The sequence below is a fragment of the Raphanus sativus genome, chromosome 5 (assembly GCF_000801105.2).
Source record: "Raphanus sativus cultivar WK10039 chromosome 5, ASM80110v3, whole genome shotgun sequence".
Lineage (NCBI taxonomy): Eukaryota > Viridiplantae > Streptophyta > Magnoliopsida > Brassicales > Brassicaceae > Raphanus > Raphanus sativus.
Window position 1 is genome coordinate 31,788,053 of NC_079515.1, and position 14,242 is coordinate 31,802,294.

At 37.0% G+C, this 14,242-nt stretch overlaps 2 protein-coding genes across 2 annotated transcripts; both read right to left on the reverse strand.

Moving 5' to 3' along the window:
* Nucleotides 1–1,446: 1,446 nt before the first annotated feature.
* On the reverse strand, nucleotides 1,447–7,750 carry LOC108856708 (L-ascorbate peroxidase 3). The gene is made up of 9 exons (XM_018630574.2): nucleotides 7,497–7,750; nucleotides 7,290–7,414; nucleotides 3,015–3,064; nucleotides 2,605–2,670; nucleotides 2,475–2,523; nucleotides 2,234–2,316; nucleotides 2,063–2,142; nucleotides 1,887–1,992; nucleotides 1,447–1,756 (listed from the first exon to the last, which is right to left on the reverse strand). Exons 1-9 carry the CDS (start codon nucleotides 7,607–7,609, stop codon nucleotides 1,562–1,564), a joined length of 867 nt encoding a protein of 288 aa, XP_018486076.1. The 5' UTR covers nucleotides 7,610–7,750; the 3' UTR covers nucleotides 1,447–1,561.
* A 348-nt stretch (nucleotides 7,751–8,098) lies between these two features.
* Nucleotides 8,099–12,430, reverse strand: LOC108860125 (beta-galactosidase 13). The gene is made up of 18 exons (XM_018634031.2): nucleotides 12,136–12,430; nucleotides 11,962–12,057; nucleotides 11,764–11,876; nucleotides 11,602–11,668; nucleotides 11,413–11,505; nucleotides 11,185–11,328; nucleotides 10,996–11,090; nucleotides 10,797–10,902; nucleotides 10,639–10,723; nucleotides 10,416–10,534; nucleotides 10,136–10,303; nucleotides 9,860–10,035; nucleotides 9,653–9,756; nucleotides 9,468–9,574; nucleotides 9,270–9,380; nucleotides 9,099–9,203; nucleotides 8,475–8,969; nucleotides 8,099–8,385 (listed from the first exon to the last, which is right to left on the reverse strand). Exons 1-18 carry the CDS (start codon nucleotides 12,349–12,351, stop codon nucleotides 8,251–8,253), a joined length of 2,535 nt encoding a protein of 844 aa, XP_018489533.1. The 5' UTR covers nucleotides 12,352–12,430; the 3' UTR covers nucleotides 8,099–8,250.
* Nucleotides 12,431–14,242: the final 1,812 nt, after the last annotated feature.

The following is a 14,242-nucleotide window of genomic DNA, read 5'->3' on the forward strand; positions in this document are numbered from 1 at the left end:
TGATATTAGTCAACTTGGATATGTCAGATGTATACACATGTTTTAATTGAGTTTAGTTATCATATATTTAATTTTCGCCGAATAAGCTGTCAAATATAAAAAATTATAAAAAAATTATTAAAAGATCTAAAACTATATCTGAAAAAACCAAAAATATAAAAAAAAATCTGAAAAAATAAAAACGAACAGTTTCAAAGTATAAGCAAAACTCAAAATAGAAAATATCATATTTCAACCCGAAATTTGCATCGTACCTTTTAATACTTTAAGGTTTCGATTAGTGACCGCTAAATAAAAAAAGTAAAACATCCACAACCGAAGTTGATCGAAATCATTTTTGGGTTAGTTCTTGTTGAGGATAACCTGAACTGTTTAAAATGAGATTTTAGAGTGTTTTTAATTTTTTTTCAAATGTTTGAGAGGTGTTCATTAGTTATAAAAATTAAATCTAAATCTAAATCTCATAGTTTAAAATGAGATTTTAAAATTATTTAACAAAATTACACCAGATTTTAGATTTAATACACCCCATAATAGAAAACCTAGTACGGTACAATATTCATAACTGAACTTTTGTTTTTGTTTGTGACAAAAATTTTTTTTCTTCAACTTAAATTTTGTTCAATAACAGTGATTTTTAGAATGTTTTATAAAATAACAAATTTAATAACATTAAATTTTAATTTTTTATTTAAATCCATATTTGAATAACAGTGAATTTGTGATTATACAAATCAGATTTGTTATTTGTGTAGTTATTATGGTATATTTTTGGTATTAGGTATTTTTAGTTTTCTTGAGTTTTAAGTGTATTTTTCGGTTTCCTGTATATTTTGGATTTCTTTATATTTTAGTTTTACTGGACTTCTGTTTTTTTTTTGAAGTTTTGGGTGTATTGTTATTTTAGATATCTTTATTTTTTTTCTTAGATTTTTGGATATTTGGATCTATTTTAGCTTTTCGGGTATAATATTGGATTTTGCTTATTCTAAAGTTTTTTTTGGGTTTCAGATATATTTTTTGATTTTCGTTTATACAATTAAAATTTTAGGTAATTATTGATTATTTTTTGAGTGTGGAAGTTGAATTAGCAAAAATTAGACACATGACTGACATATAATTCATCGAATTTTAACATAATCATTTAAAATACGTTTAGTTAATGTTGAAACTAATACACCAAAATTAAGGTCTGAATAAACACCTCCAAAGTTCATGTTAAATTATGCTTTTCTGAAACAAGGTGAACGTGAACACTTTGATTCCAAAACTTAGCTCTATTAAAAATTAGATGTATCCGGTAAGATCTGAAACCGTTTGTTACAAATCCTAAGCTTTTTTGTGCAGTGTACTTACTAATCCTAAATAGATTTGGTTTAACCATTGTTTTTCCAGAAAACCTGAACCAAAACTTGGATGGAACACCTCGATCATAAAGACATGAACTGATCAATGTGTGATCTTATTGCAGAAATATAGGAATCTAGAGAACATATTATCTCGATAAATGCATGCTTACAAACCAGAGAGCTGAGAAGGAAATGCGTGCTTTCTATTTCATTTACTTCATCTTTCTGCGAATTTCATAGAAGTAGCTAAAGGCCACAACAGCAGCAGCCACCGCGACTCCGACTGCAGTATGTGCCAGTGCGGTGCAGTCTGTTATCGCCATAGTGACCGTAGACGTTGGTGTGAACCCGAGTTCTGAAAGTTTCTTGTGTGACTCTGCATAGTCTCTGAAGAATACATCTTCGTTCTGTTGGGACAAAATGTTACAAACTTATACTTGCAAGATAATCTTGGCATGTCTTTATGAAACTTGATGTGCAACTTCCGGGTATTAATAATTCAATTAATCTTCAGAACACAATAACGATGTTACATACCTTTGCGTAAAGCTCAACATACTGACGGAACTCCGGGACTTCCAACAAAGATTTGTCCGTTGAAAGTTTCAGCAAGCCCTCTGATTCTTCTTCTTTCAGCAATTCCCTGGTACCAACAATCATCATGGTTTACCAGTTGCTGTTACCAAATGTCATAGGAAGTTAGAGAATCTTACACAAAGTATGAGTTATCAAACTTTAGAGGATCTTCAGTCCATGGTCCATCGAAACCTGATCTCTCTGGATGAGCCCTTCCCTAAACATTAAATTATTATTATTTTTAAGCTATACACCACTTATTGATATATACCAAATGACAAATATGAATTTGGGAAACAAGAATTTACCAGAGTATGTGCCCCTGACAGTGCCACAATATCTTTGTCAGACAAACCCATCCGGTAGAAGACATCTTTCAGATGTTTGAAACCTACATGTAAATTAGCATACAGAACTTATAATCCAAATCTTCATCCAGAAAAGAATACATTCCAACATATTAATTATATTGGCAACACCATGACACTCCAAATAAAAAGTTCAGGTACTTCAATTTTAGTAACTGATAGAATAGAACTTTCATCCTACCTTGATTAGCATCAGGAAGTCTTCCTTCGTCGGTGCAGGCATTTGAATCCTATAAGAAAGAAACAGACTGATAATATTGTTATATTGCTTTTTGGCAGTAAGATGTTATTAATTACTGAGAGAATATTACTTTTCTGCCAGGAACAAAACTGATGTCAGGTCCACCGGTCACTTCAACCGCTACCACACCAGCAAGCTGAAATTGGTAGAATCAAGTTTATGTGAAAATGAAAAAGCAAAACATGCTTTCTAGAGCATTCACAACTGTAAATACCAGAGAACACAAAAGACACGACTATTTTTCATCTCTCTCAAGTCTCAAGAACCATCATACTGCGAATAAGCGATCATCTAAATCCAAGTGATTCTCAGTTCCTCTGTTTCTACACCTCGAAGACTTCAATGGACAGCTGAACCAAATATATCTAACAAACTAACACTTTTGATGATTTTATAAGAGCACTAATAAAAAGTCAGGTAAATTATACTAAACAAAAAGGGATCTATCACTTGTAACGATCATGATATTGTTTTAGTTACCTGGTACAGGTCCGCATAACTGATCTTGGGATGCTTAGTTTTCACGTCCTCTGAAATATTAAAGAAACAGCATCAAATTTCATATTAAGACGTAAGAATATTTGAAAATCGTCGTAGAGAAGTCATATAAGACTACAAAAATACACCACATGAGTACAAGGTACATGTTTCCGTAATAAGTTAAACCTGTGATTTTCTCATAATTAATACTAACAGAACCAACTCATTCCAAGTAAATCAAAGTGAAACATATCGACCATCTCAAGGCTATGTGTATAAAAACGATTAGGTAAACCCTATAAAGATATCAAAAACCATATTATAAAGATACCTAAAACATAGTACTCAATCAATCAATCAATCAACATCAAAATGGAATCCTTAATCTGTTGATGTAAAGATGTCCGCCCTGAAGTAGTCGCTGACGTAGTTGCTGAAACAGACGTCGTAGTGAGTGGTGAAGACCATGTGGAGTCGAGATGCTGAGCTGGAGTCGTGTAGACTTGGAGAGCAAGGGAGTATCTTGAAGAAAAAGGCAAAAAGGAATAAACTTGGGGAGCAAGTTTATGACTTAAAGGAAGAGGAATAAGTGCATTCCAATAAAAGGAAAGTTGCACTTATTGATATGGAAGATGTCCATATTGTGGTTCCTTGGAGACTAGGGTTTCGGGAACGTGGAGTTAGTATAAGATAGCTATGTGGTCGTCTGTAGAGAGACAGAGACACAGAGGCTGATCTTATAGAGAGAGAGAAGCGCTTGGAAGTGTTCTGGGTCGTGCTGAAGCAGGGGCTGAAGTACTTGACGGTGGAGAGACATAAGCGGGTAGCTTAGGAATTGTTCAGTAGCAGCTGTTAGGGTGTTAACAGGCTAGCGAGGCTGATTAAGCAGAACTTGTAATTGAGTTGTACAAGGCGATTTCTAATAAAGCTATTGAGTGTGCTTGTGTAATTGTCTCTCTTGGTTTACCTTCTGCATTATTTGTTGTGGTGTCATCTTTGCACTTACAAGTGGTATCAGAGCGGGTCACCTAAGTTACTGGTGTGATCCTAGAGGTGAAGATGGACACGGTTATTTCTGTGCAGAAGGCAATCGTGTTGAAGGCGGACCAGTATGGTCATTGGAAGGCTCGCATGAAGCAGTTGATTCGAGGAATCAATGAAGATGCGTGGACAGCTGTGGAGACTGGTTGGGAGGAGCCTACCATAGTCACAGCAGATGGGAAGAAGCCTAAGCCAAAGGAAGATTGGTCAGAGGCAGAGCGCAATGCATCAAAGTTTAATGCAAAGGCGCTTTCGACGATTTTCGGAGCTGTTGAAGTAGAGCAGTTCCAGCTGATTCAGGGGAGTACTTCAGCTAAAGAGGCGTGGGAGATCCTGCTGAATTCGTTTGAAGGAGATGATAGTGTCAAGAGGACACGTCTGGATCATCTTGGGTCGCAGTTTGAGAATCTGAAGTGGTCAGATGCGGATACGGTGGCGAGCTTCAGTGCCAAACTCAGTGCTATGGCGCATGAAGCATGTGTACTTGGAAAGAAGTACAAGGAGAAGAAGCTGGTGAAGAAGTTGCTACGCTGTCTTCCAGCAAGGTTTGGAGCTCAGAAGGCGGTCCTGAATATGACTGCAAACACGGATGAGCTCAAGTTTGACAAGGTTGTGGGTATGCTGAAGGCGGAAGAGATGGAGACAGGCAGTGGCTCGGTGTCTACATCAGGAGGTACGCCAGGGAGTATAGCCCTTGTAGTTGACAAGGATGCAGAGAAAATTCAGAAGCTTGAAGATGCCGTGGGCATGTTGGCTAGGAATTTTGGCAAGAGGATGAATTTCTCAGGTGGGAGGAATCAGGTTGGTCGCCAGGGAGGTGATCGTGACAGTAGCAGAAGAAGAGAAGGTCTCAAGTGCTACGAGTGTGAAGGAGTTGGTCATATAAGGGCTGACTGTCCGTTGGTACAACGAAGAGAGCTCAAGTGCTCTGAGTGTAGAGGTGTTGGACACACACGGCGTGAATGTCCAAACTCAAGGAAGGGTAAAAGAGTTTCATCGCAGTCGTCTGATGAGTCAGAGTCTGAAGAAGATGAAAAGGTAGTGAAGAATATGGTTGCGTTTGGTGCACGCAAGGAGGGATCTAGTGAATCCTCGGATTCAGATGTCATTACAGACTCTGAGGATTATCACATGATGCTCAACAAGTGGTTGAATCTCAAGAACGAGAATCTGAGATTGCAACACGATCTGGTGCAGAGCCGTGAGCAGTATGAAGATCTTGCTGAAGAACTTGCTGCTGTACATGAGAAGAATGAGTCTCTGGAGAAGGAGGTTAGCAACCTGAGAGAAGTTGCTACTGGGGAACGAGAAAGAGCAAGGATGCTGGAACGTGATTTGGCTGAGAATCGCAAACAGATCAGGATGCTCAATAGTGGATCCAAGGAGTTGGATAAGATACTCTCGATGGGACAACCATCCAAGGTGAACTGGGGTCTGGGATATCGAGGAGCTGAGGGTACTAAGGAAGTACAGAAGGGGCTGTCACATTTCGTGCATGGGAGCACATCAAAAAGTGGAGCCAAAGAAGCTTGTCAGGAAGTGCGTCGGGACGTACGACAAGGAGTGCGGCAGGAAGTTCTACAGCGCGTGGCTGTGAGTAACAAGCCGAAAGTGATACATCAGTGCAGCAACATGAAGGTCAGACAGGGGGTTCTGAAGCATGGGTGTGCAGCTGGTACGAGGAAGGAGGTTGATCGGTGCATCAACAACTGTGTCAGGCCAAAGAAGAAGCAACATCGGATGTGCTGCTGGTTCTGTGGGAAGGTTGGACACAAGAAGGTGGAGTGTTTTGCTCGTGAGAAGAGCAGAAACATGACCAAGAGGGTGAACAAGGCGTTCACTAAACCCAAGAGGGTTGAAGAGGTGTCTGTAGCCAAGAGTAGCTTACTTGATGAGATCAAGAAAGAGACATCAGAAGAGGGATGCAGCTCTGGTAGGAGTGATCTTGAGGAAGATCAAGAAGCATCAAGTCTGGAGCTAGGACACGGAGTTGTCCGTAGCACAAAGGGGAAGGAGATCGAAGTGCGTCAGGAAGTGATGCGAGAGGATCTTCAGGAGGGTGATAGCGAAATCACTCCAAGACAGTAGCAACGAGTGCAGAGGGCACTCGGGGTGGTTGAGAAGAGGCTCATGGTCAAGGAGACGACGCATGAAGGAAGCCTGGTCCTCAACAGAAGTGAGTCGAGAGGTAGCTCGACAGGTGCGTCAGATCGTGATGCAGTAAGTGTAATCTATTCCGCTGCAGCAGAGGCTGTATCATGATTACGCATGGAGTAGCAGACGGGTGTGTCTGTAAGGCTTGACATCTAAGCATCTGTTTTAGCTTAGTATGCAATCAAGCAGGGGGAGAATGGTGACGTTCTGGTCCAAGGAGTGCATATCTCATGGGGGAGAAGAGCATAGTGATGGACGTCCTGAAGTAGATGATGCTTGTCTCATGGGGGAGAAAAGCATGGTGTGGTGCACATCTCGTGGGGGAGAAGAGCACATTAAGCGTGGAAGTTTCCAGGTGGGGAACGTGGTTGTTGAACCAGAAGAAGGTTGTGCTTGATCGGCACACAAAGCTAAAAGGGGGAGATTGTTGATGTAAAGATGTCCGCCCTGAAGTAGTCGCTGACGTAGTTGCTGAAACAGACGTCGTAGTGAGTGGTGAAGACCATGTGGAGTCGAGATGCTGAGCTGGAGTCGTGTAGACTTGGAGAGCAAGGGAGTATCTTGAAGAAAAGGCAAAAAGGAATAAACTTGGGGAGCAAGTTTATGACTTAAAGGAAGAGGAATAAGTGCATTCCAATAAAAGGAAAGTTGCACTTATTGATATGGAAGATGTCCATATTGTGGTTCCTTGGAGACTAGGGTTTCGGGAACGTGGAGTTAGTATAAGATAGCTATGTGGTCGTCTGTAGAGAGACAGAGACACAGAGGCTGATCTTATAGAGAGAGAGAAGCGCTTGGAAGTGTTCTGGGTCGTGCTGAAGCAGGGGCTGAAGTACTTGACGGTGGAGAGACATAAGCGGGTAGCTTAGGAATTGTTCAGTAGCAGCTGTTAGGGTGTTAACAGGCTAGCGAGGCTGATTAAGCAGAACTTTTAATTGAGTTGTACAAGACGATTTCTAATAAAGCTATTGAGTGTGCTTGTGTAATTGTCTCTCTTGGTTTACCTTCTGCATTACTTGTTGTGGTGTCATCTTTGCACTTACATAATCCACATATAAAGGAGGTAAAATAAAACCTCACCACAAAGATCAAGTGCTATCTTCAAACCGCTGTTGGCACCATGACTGTACTCTGCTTCGTTCCTAATAGAGCCATTAGGTCCACCGGTCTTGGATTCAGCATCATAGGTTCCAGCATCATGCCACCTTTTCACAAACCAGACAAGACCATAATAATCGCACATGCAGTACATAAAAAATAATTCAAACGACAGAAACAGAAACTTACGCCAAACGGAGCATGATCGGAGCGCAGTTCTTCTTGGCGATGAGAGCACGAAGTTCACGGCGAGCCTTGTCAATTTCCTTAAGGTACTCGGCGTCAACGATGAGTGCCGCCATTGTTAGTCTTGAGTCTTTTGAGAGAGAGAGAGAGAGAGAGAGAGATGAAGGAAGATATATAAGAAACAATATATGGTTCAAAGGCAGATAAAAAAAGTAATCAAATCTTGTTTTTTAGTTAACGTTGAAGTTTGAGCCAAAGAGATAAAGCACCCAATGGGGAAATGGGCTTAAAAGAATAGATGGATCGGTGTCAGTGATCTTCTGTTCTCTGCAGTATCTAACCTCTAGTGGACCTCATTGATTTTCGCCTAATAAAAGTATTATTATCTGCATGCTGTTTTTCTATCATCTAAACGGCATGATAGTTAATGCATATTTGTGAAACGGCTTGCATGGTTTTGTATGGAGAAACATTTATTTCGTTGTAATCTATCAAAGAGATTTCGGTTTACACTTATTCAACAGCAATACCGATACGTCTCATCATTTCATTTAACAATCAATCTACACTCTACCAAATTTAGTTATAGTTTATAGCCTTATAAAGTACAAATTGAAAATTCATTACATAAACGGAAGACTTGAAGCCGTATAATATACGTTTTAATTACAAAATTCAAAAATGGAACGACAAAACAATGCATAATTTTCGTATCTACTCAACATGAAGTATAAACGATGCAAGTAAAGATATATACTTATTTCTTCTTTGGACGGCCACACTTGACTTGCACAGCAAGCATCATAGCAACTTTGGGACATGAATCCTTTTTGTCTTGCTGGAAGGTGGTCTTGTTAACCGGAATCACACACTCTGCTTTACCCAAACAATACTGCAGCAACAAAGAAAACCAGTCCCCTTTACTTCTGGAGCAAGTAACATTAATCACAAAAAACTATCGCCAGTTTATATTATTCTTACCTTCTCGACGACTTGTTTAGAGACAGGAGCATTGCAAGATCCAAGGGTGAAGTTTCCACAAACCCCCTCAGGGTTTCCGAAGCTAGCAAATTGCACTGCGGAGATCTTCTTAGTGCCGGAACACTTGAGATTAGCCGTGAGTTGCACGTCATCAGTGATGGCCTGGACATTGTCATTCTTCCTAGTCCAGTGTCGGACACTAGGAGTGTAGTCTTCCCCGATGTAAGAACAGACAGTGTCTCTATTGACGATGACAAAGTCGATAAGCTCTGGCTTCACATTTGGCTCTTCCTCGAATATAACCAGAAGGTTTTTCTTGCGCTTCAAGAAAGACCTAGGGATATGATACTCGATTTGTGTTGACTGGTTTAAAGGAGATAAAAACGACATCCAGTATCGACCAACACCTTCTCCGTTGACCCAAATCAAACCCTTTCCCATTCCATTCATCCTGATTGCTGCAGGGCTTAGGCTTTCTGGCGCATCAAAGTATGTCTGCAACATATATTTCAAATATTGTTCATTAATTAGATCACATCTTGCTATCTAAATTATATCTCTCTCTATTATATGATGGCTAATGATCAAATATATATTTTTGCTGAAAAGAGTTAGTAACTCCACCTGGTACCATGTAAGTCCTGGTGCTTTTCCTGAGAATTTCTGCCACTTAACCTTCTTCAATCCCTTCGGGGTGTGAATATCGAGCTTTTCACCTTTCATACCCACCTACAGATTTGGAAAACCAGATCAAAATCGCCTTGGCGGTTGAGAAAGTTAAGATTCATGACAAACCTTGTTTCCCCATTTGTTTTTCTCAGTGAGATCAAGTGGTCCAGAGCTCAACCCTAAGATGGAAACACTACGTGGACCTGTGAATCTATGCTCCAGATAAGACCCACTGTCCTGTTGACACACAAGAAAATCATTAAACTTGAATGTTTTTGTTGTTATAATTTTTTTTGTAAGAACAAATCTAGCTATGTTTCTTACTGGAAATCCTGTTAAAACACCTAACATGGTAAGGTGGTTCTCTCCTTTTAGTGCAATCGGCTTCTGAAAGACGAAACTCTTCTCATCATGGCTACCATGCCCGTTTCCTGAACAAACACATTAATAAATTCAAGTTCCCGAATCATTAAAAGAAAAACCTTAATGTTGTAGCTTCTCAATATTACCAAGGTATTCTCCATTGAACCAGACATGTAACGCGTGGCCAAGACTAGCAACCCTCACAGTAGTCTTGCCTCCTTTCTTAAGGTCACTGTCATCTATCTTGAAGCTACAATATAGAAAATTAAATTAGATAAAATTCTTGCGTTTCTTTTTTGATGTATTCTTCTTAAAATTCTGATTCATAAAAATAAATCCACTTGTACGCTTACTTTGTTGTGTACCATCCGTAATCAGACTCGTCTTTAGCCAAGCCATACAGCTCAACAGGGACATAAGAATCACCTTTAAGCTCTTTTGGAACCGTCTCAGTGAAAACCTTGAATTTAAACTTCTTATTTGCCTTCTTTGACTTCATAAAGTTCCTTGCAGTGTGATGAGAGACAATCTGAAACATATAGCAACCAAAAAAAATGTAATTAAAGAATTTTTTATTTCTTTTAGTAATTACTTGATTTGCAACAAGATTTTTGATTTATCAACATCACCTCTCCGGTGCTATACACAACCGTTTTGCAGTCAGGGAGAATACTGATTGAGCGAGGCGGTATAACGTAGTCCTTGCCCCTGAATTTGATTATCTCTGCAGATTCTGTGTTATTGTTAGCTAGAAACGCTGCACAAACTTTAGTTCCAGGCTGCTCATAGTATCTTATCTGCAATTACAATAATACATCAAAATCAAGAAACTTAACATTTCTATGTATTCTGTAAGAAAGATTTCAAATGTTTCTATTTATTGATACATTTATATATAGATGCAGTTACCTCTGTGTCTTTGCCAGGCTTCTCAGTTCGAGATTGCCCCCAGAGAAGTGCCTTCTTGCACAAGTTAAGTGCGCTGTGAAGATGTTTTAGATGACCATACTTAGGCTCCTTTTCCAATCCTATGTGTGTAACAAAAAGGCAGATGAGAAAAGTACATTAATCATCAACAAGATTTTATTAATTATAAAAACAACAACATATGCTACTTGTCTTTTGATTTTACCGTATTCATCAAGAGGTGCATCATCGTAGTAACGAGTGGTTACGTAATGAGCAGAGGTTCTTCCAAAGTTAGTACCTCCATGATACTACAAGAAAACAAACAATTCGATGACATTCTTCCAACATATAACTGGTGTTTTATACGGTACTTTTATCTACCATGTAGTAGTTAACATGGCTTCCATTCTTGGAAAAGAACCGGGCAACAGAAAAGGCAATATCTTCTACAGATCTTTGCACTGGAGGATCGCCAAAAACGCGGAACCTACAATCAAAGTACAACAATCTCATCAAGTTTGACCTCGTTGTCTAATTTTTCTAGTTGATACTTATTAAGGAGCTCAAGTGAAGAACTCACTGAGTAGTCCAATTCTCTGTCCATAAAGATGGCTTGTGCTCTCTGTTGGGACCAGGGAATGTGTCACCACAATGCCTTCCATTACAGGCGTTGATCTGTTAAACGATTAAAGTTGTTGATGTTATATTTTACGATTACCTTGTTATTATAATTATAAAGTAATTAATATGTGATAGAAAGATGACTTACCATAGGATCAGGAGCATCATTTTGCTTACACATAACCCATGGGATCCCCAGATTCATAGAATGAACCAGTTTAGATGCCCACTTTATGTAGTTTAATCCATCTTTTTTATAGGCACGTTGAACCGCACTATACTCATTCTCTATCTGCATCCAGTTTTCAGTTTACAAAGTTTTCAATAGTTCCAAATTCATATATAACTAAAAATATATGTTTGGGGTCAATGATACCTGTCCTAATACGATGGGGCCTCCTTGTGAAGCAAAAAGCTTCTCTTCCTTCATCAAATCAAGTATCACCCTAACATACCTCTCTGTATGTTCCTGCAGTTTTATCAAATTATTGTAAACCTTTTGATTGTTCTATTATAACACTCATATAAACATATCATACATGCACATGTATAAATAAAAAATTACCTTGAATGGTTTATTGTCGGTTCGGAAGAAGATCCCGGGAACTTCTCTAAGCCAGTAAGGAAGTCCTCTGATATTTTATCATAACCATAACCATGAAAACATGTCACATAAGAACTCAAAATACTAAAACTATTATGAATAAGAAGAGAATCAAAAACATACCCATGAGTCCATTCAGCCTGAATGAAAGGTCCAAGCCTCAAGGTTACATACATCCCATTCTTCTCAATCAATTTTATAAACTTCACCAAATCGCCTCTACCCGAAAAATTGAACTGTTCCAACAAAAAGGAGCAAAAAATTCTCAAAACAGTGATGTACTGGTTATTAATTCTTTGTGATATGTTCTCTAGGAATTACCTTTCCCTGTTCAAGCTCATGAAAATTCCAAAAAACATATGTTTGAATCATGTTCAAACCACCTTGTTTTGCTCTCTTGATAATCTTGGGCCACATCTAAAACAAAACATTCTGGAGAGGTAAGTACAAAAAATTAAAATAAAAGTTCAAAGAAATGATTGACGAATGATTTACTTCAGGAGTGCTACGAGGGTAATGTATGGAGCCAGAGTAAAGCAGTTCTCTTTTTCCATTGATGATCAAAGACGTTCCATCATAAGTTACTTCTTTCTTCGTATTCTTGGAGGTTGCCTTCTCCTCGTCCTTGTCTGAGAGTGCTCCAGGGAAGGAGAGTAGAACCACGAGAATGGCTAGTAAAAGCCATGGATGATTAGAAGAATGTATTCTCATTTGACTATCTTCTTTGTCTTATTTTTCTTTTTCTTGGGACAATGAAATATGGTTTGTTGTAAAGAACTCTCCTTTTTATTTCCTAATTTTCTCCTTTCGTTTGTTTTCTTTGCTACGTTGAATTTTCTAATTTTAAGGTGTTTTGCTTGGAGAGCCTAATTTGGCGGGTATACACACAACCACTTCTCTCACCATCAAAAACGAAGAGAAAAATGTTAGCCAATGCTTATGTTGAGGAAATGCTTAAAACTTTGTTCATGGAGAACCATTGATTGTTTTTTCATTATATACTAGGTGTTTTCCTGCACCATGTGCAGTAAAAGAATTTTAAAATATTTTTAATAGATAAATATAAATTATATTTAATTTTTTATTAATATTATAAATTTTCTTTTTTCTTATCAATATTTTAATATAAATTTGATTTAACTGAACATTAAAATTAAGATAAAAATAATTTTGTTCATTTTGAATTATATTTAAGAATGTGCATGTATATATTTAAAACTATAATCTTAGGTATATTTTTTCTATCTATTTATTTTAATTAAATATATTAAATAAATATGTAAAATTGCATAATTGTCAAAAAATTAAAATTAAACAATATTTATAAAATATGTAGATATATATAAGAAACTAATGATTTTACGATTTAATTTGATTTTATGATTTAATTTTTATAAATTTATAAAAATACTAGATATGGATCCGTGCGTTGCACGGGTTTTATTTGATGTTTTAATTCATGAACACATAAAAAGATTGGAAATATTTTTATCACGTTAGTTCTTGGATTTTCAGTATATATTGGTGACATTTTAATAACAATAATATGTTTTCTTACATAATTTTTGATTGATATTCTATTTCAATAATAATGGTGTTTTAAATAGTACATTGATATTTTTATTTTTTAATAAATACTTCATTTTTATTATTTTTCAAAATAATATTAGCTATAGTTAATTGAAATATATAGAACTGTGAACTCTCTATATTGTTTATATTGTGTAAGACAAACTAAAAACGATACAATTAAAAATATTAATATTACATAACACCAGTCAATATGTTTTATCGATAGTCAGCTAAATATCGAATATATTTCTAGATAAAACATCAAATTTATTTACTTTAACATTCATGGTGTGACTTTAACATCTTTTTCTATATACAATATTTTGTAAAACACTATTGTCGCTATGTTTTAAAAATTTGAAGTTCTCCAGTTGTAGTGACTCTTGATAGTGCGACATATAATTGTAAGACTGGACTTGACAAATAGACCAACTTTTTAAGCTTTGACCTTAACTCTGGTTGATAGTAATTTCATAGAATACTCTTATAGAAAATTGAAGTCTTTTCATTTTGAAAGGTCATCTTGCATATGTCGGTATGAGACTTATTCTAGGAATACAAATCTGTTTTTCCACATAATTTCCGGTTAGGATTTCGGCTTCAATATTCATGTTGTATAGGCGAGTTATTCATAACATTATTCTATTGGAAAGTCTTTCTTTTTGATTTAAATTCCTTAATAGCATGACCTACAACAATCCATTGGAAAGTCATTCTCTTTGATTTAAATTTCATAGTAGCGTGATCTACAACAACATAACCAATTTTTATATGTTGATAAGAATAAACACACATAATCATAATCACATATAAGCATAATAGTCACATTAACTTAGTCACAATAGCATAACAGCTGGACAAAATATCCGTAAATTTTGATTTTATCTATTTCGATTTGAACCAAAATTCCAAATATATGTAACTGTACGAAGCAAAGAAAATACTTATATGCAATATCTGTAAGAAACGAACCAAATCACAAAATACTAATATTACTAAGAATGAATATCTGATCTGATCCGTTATATGA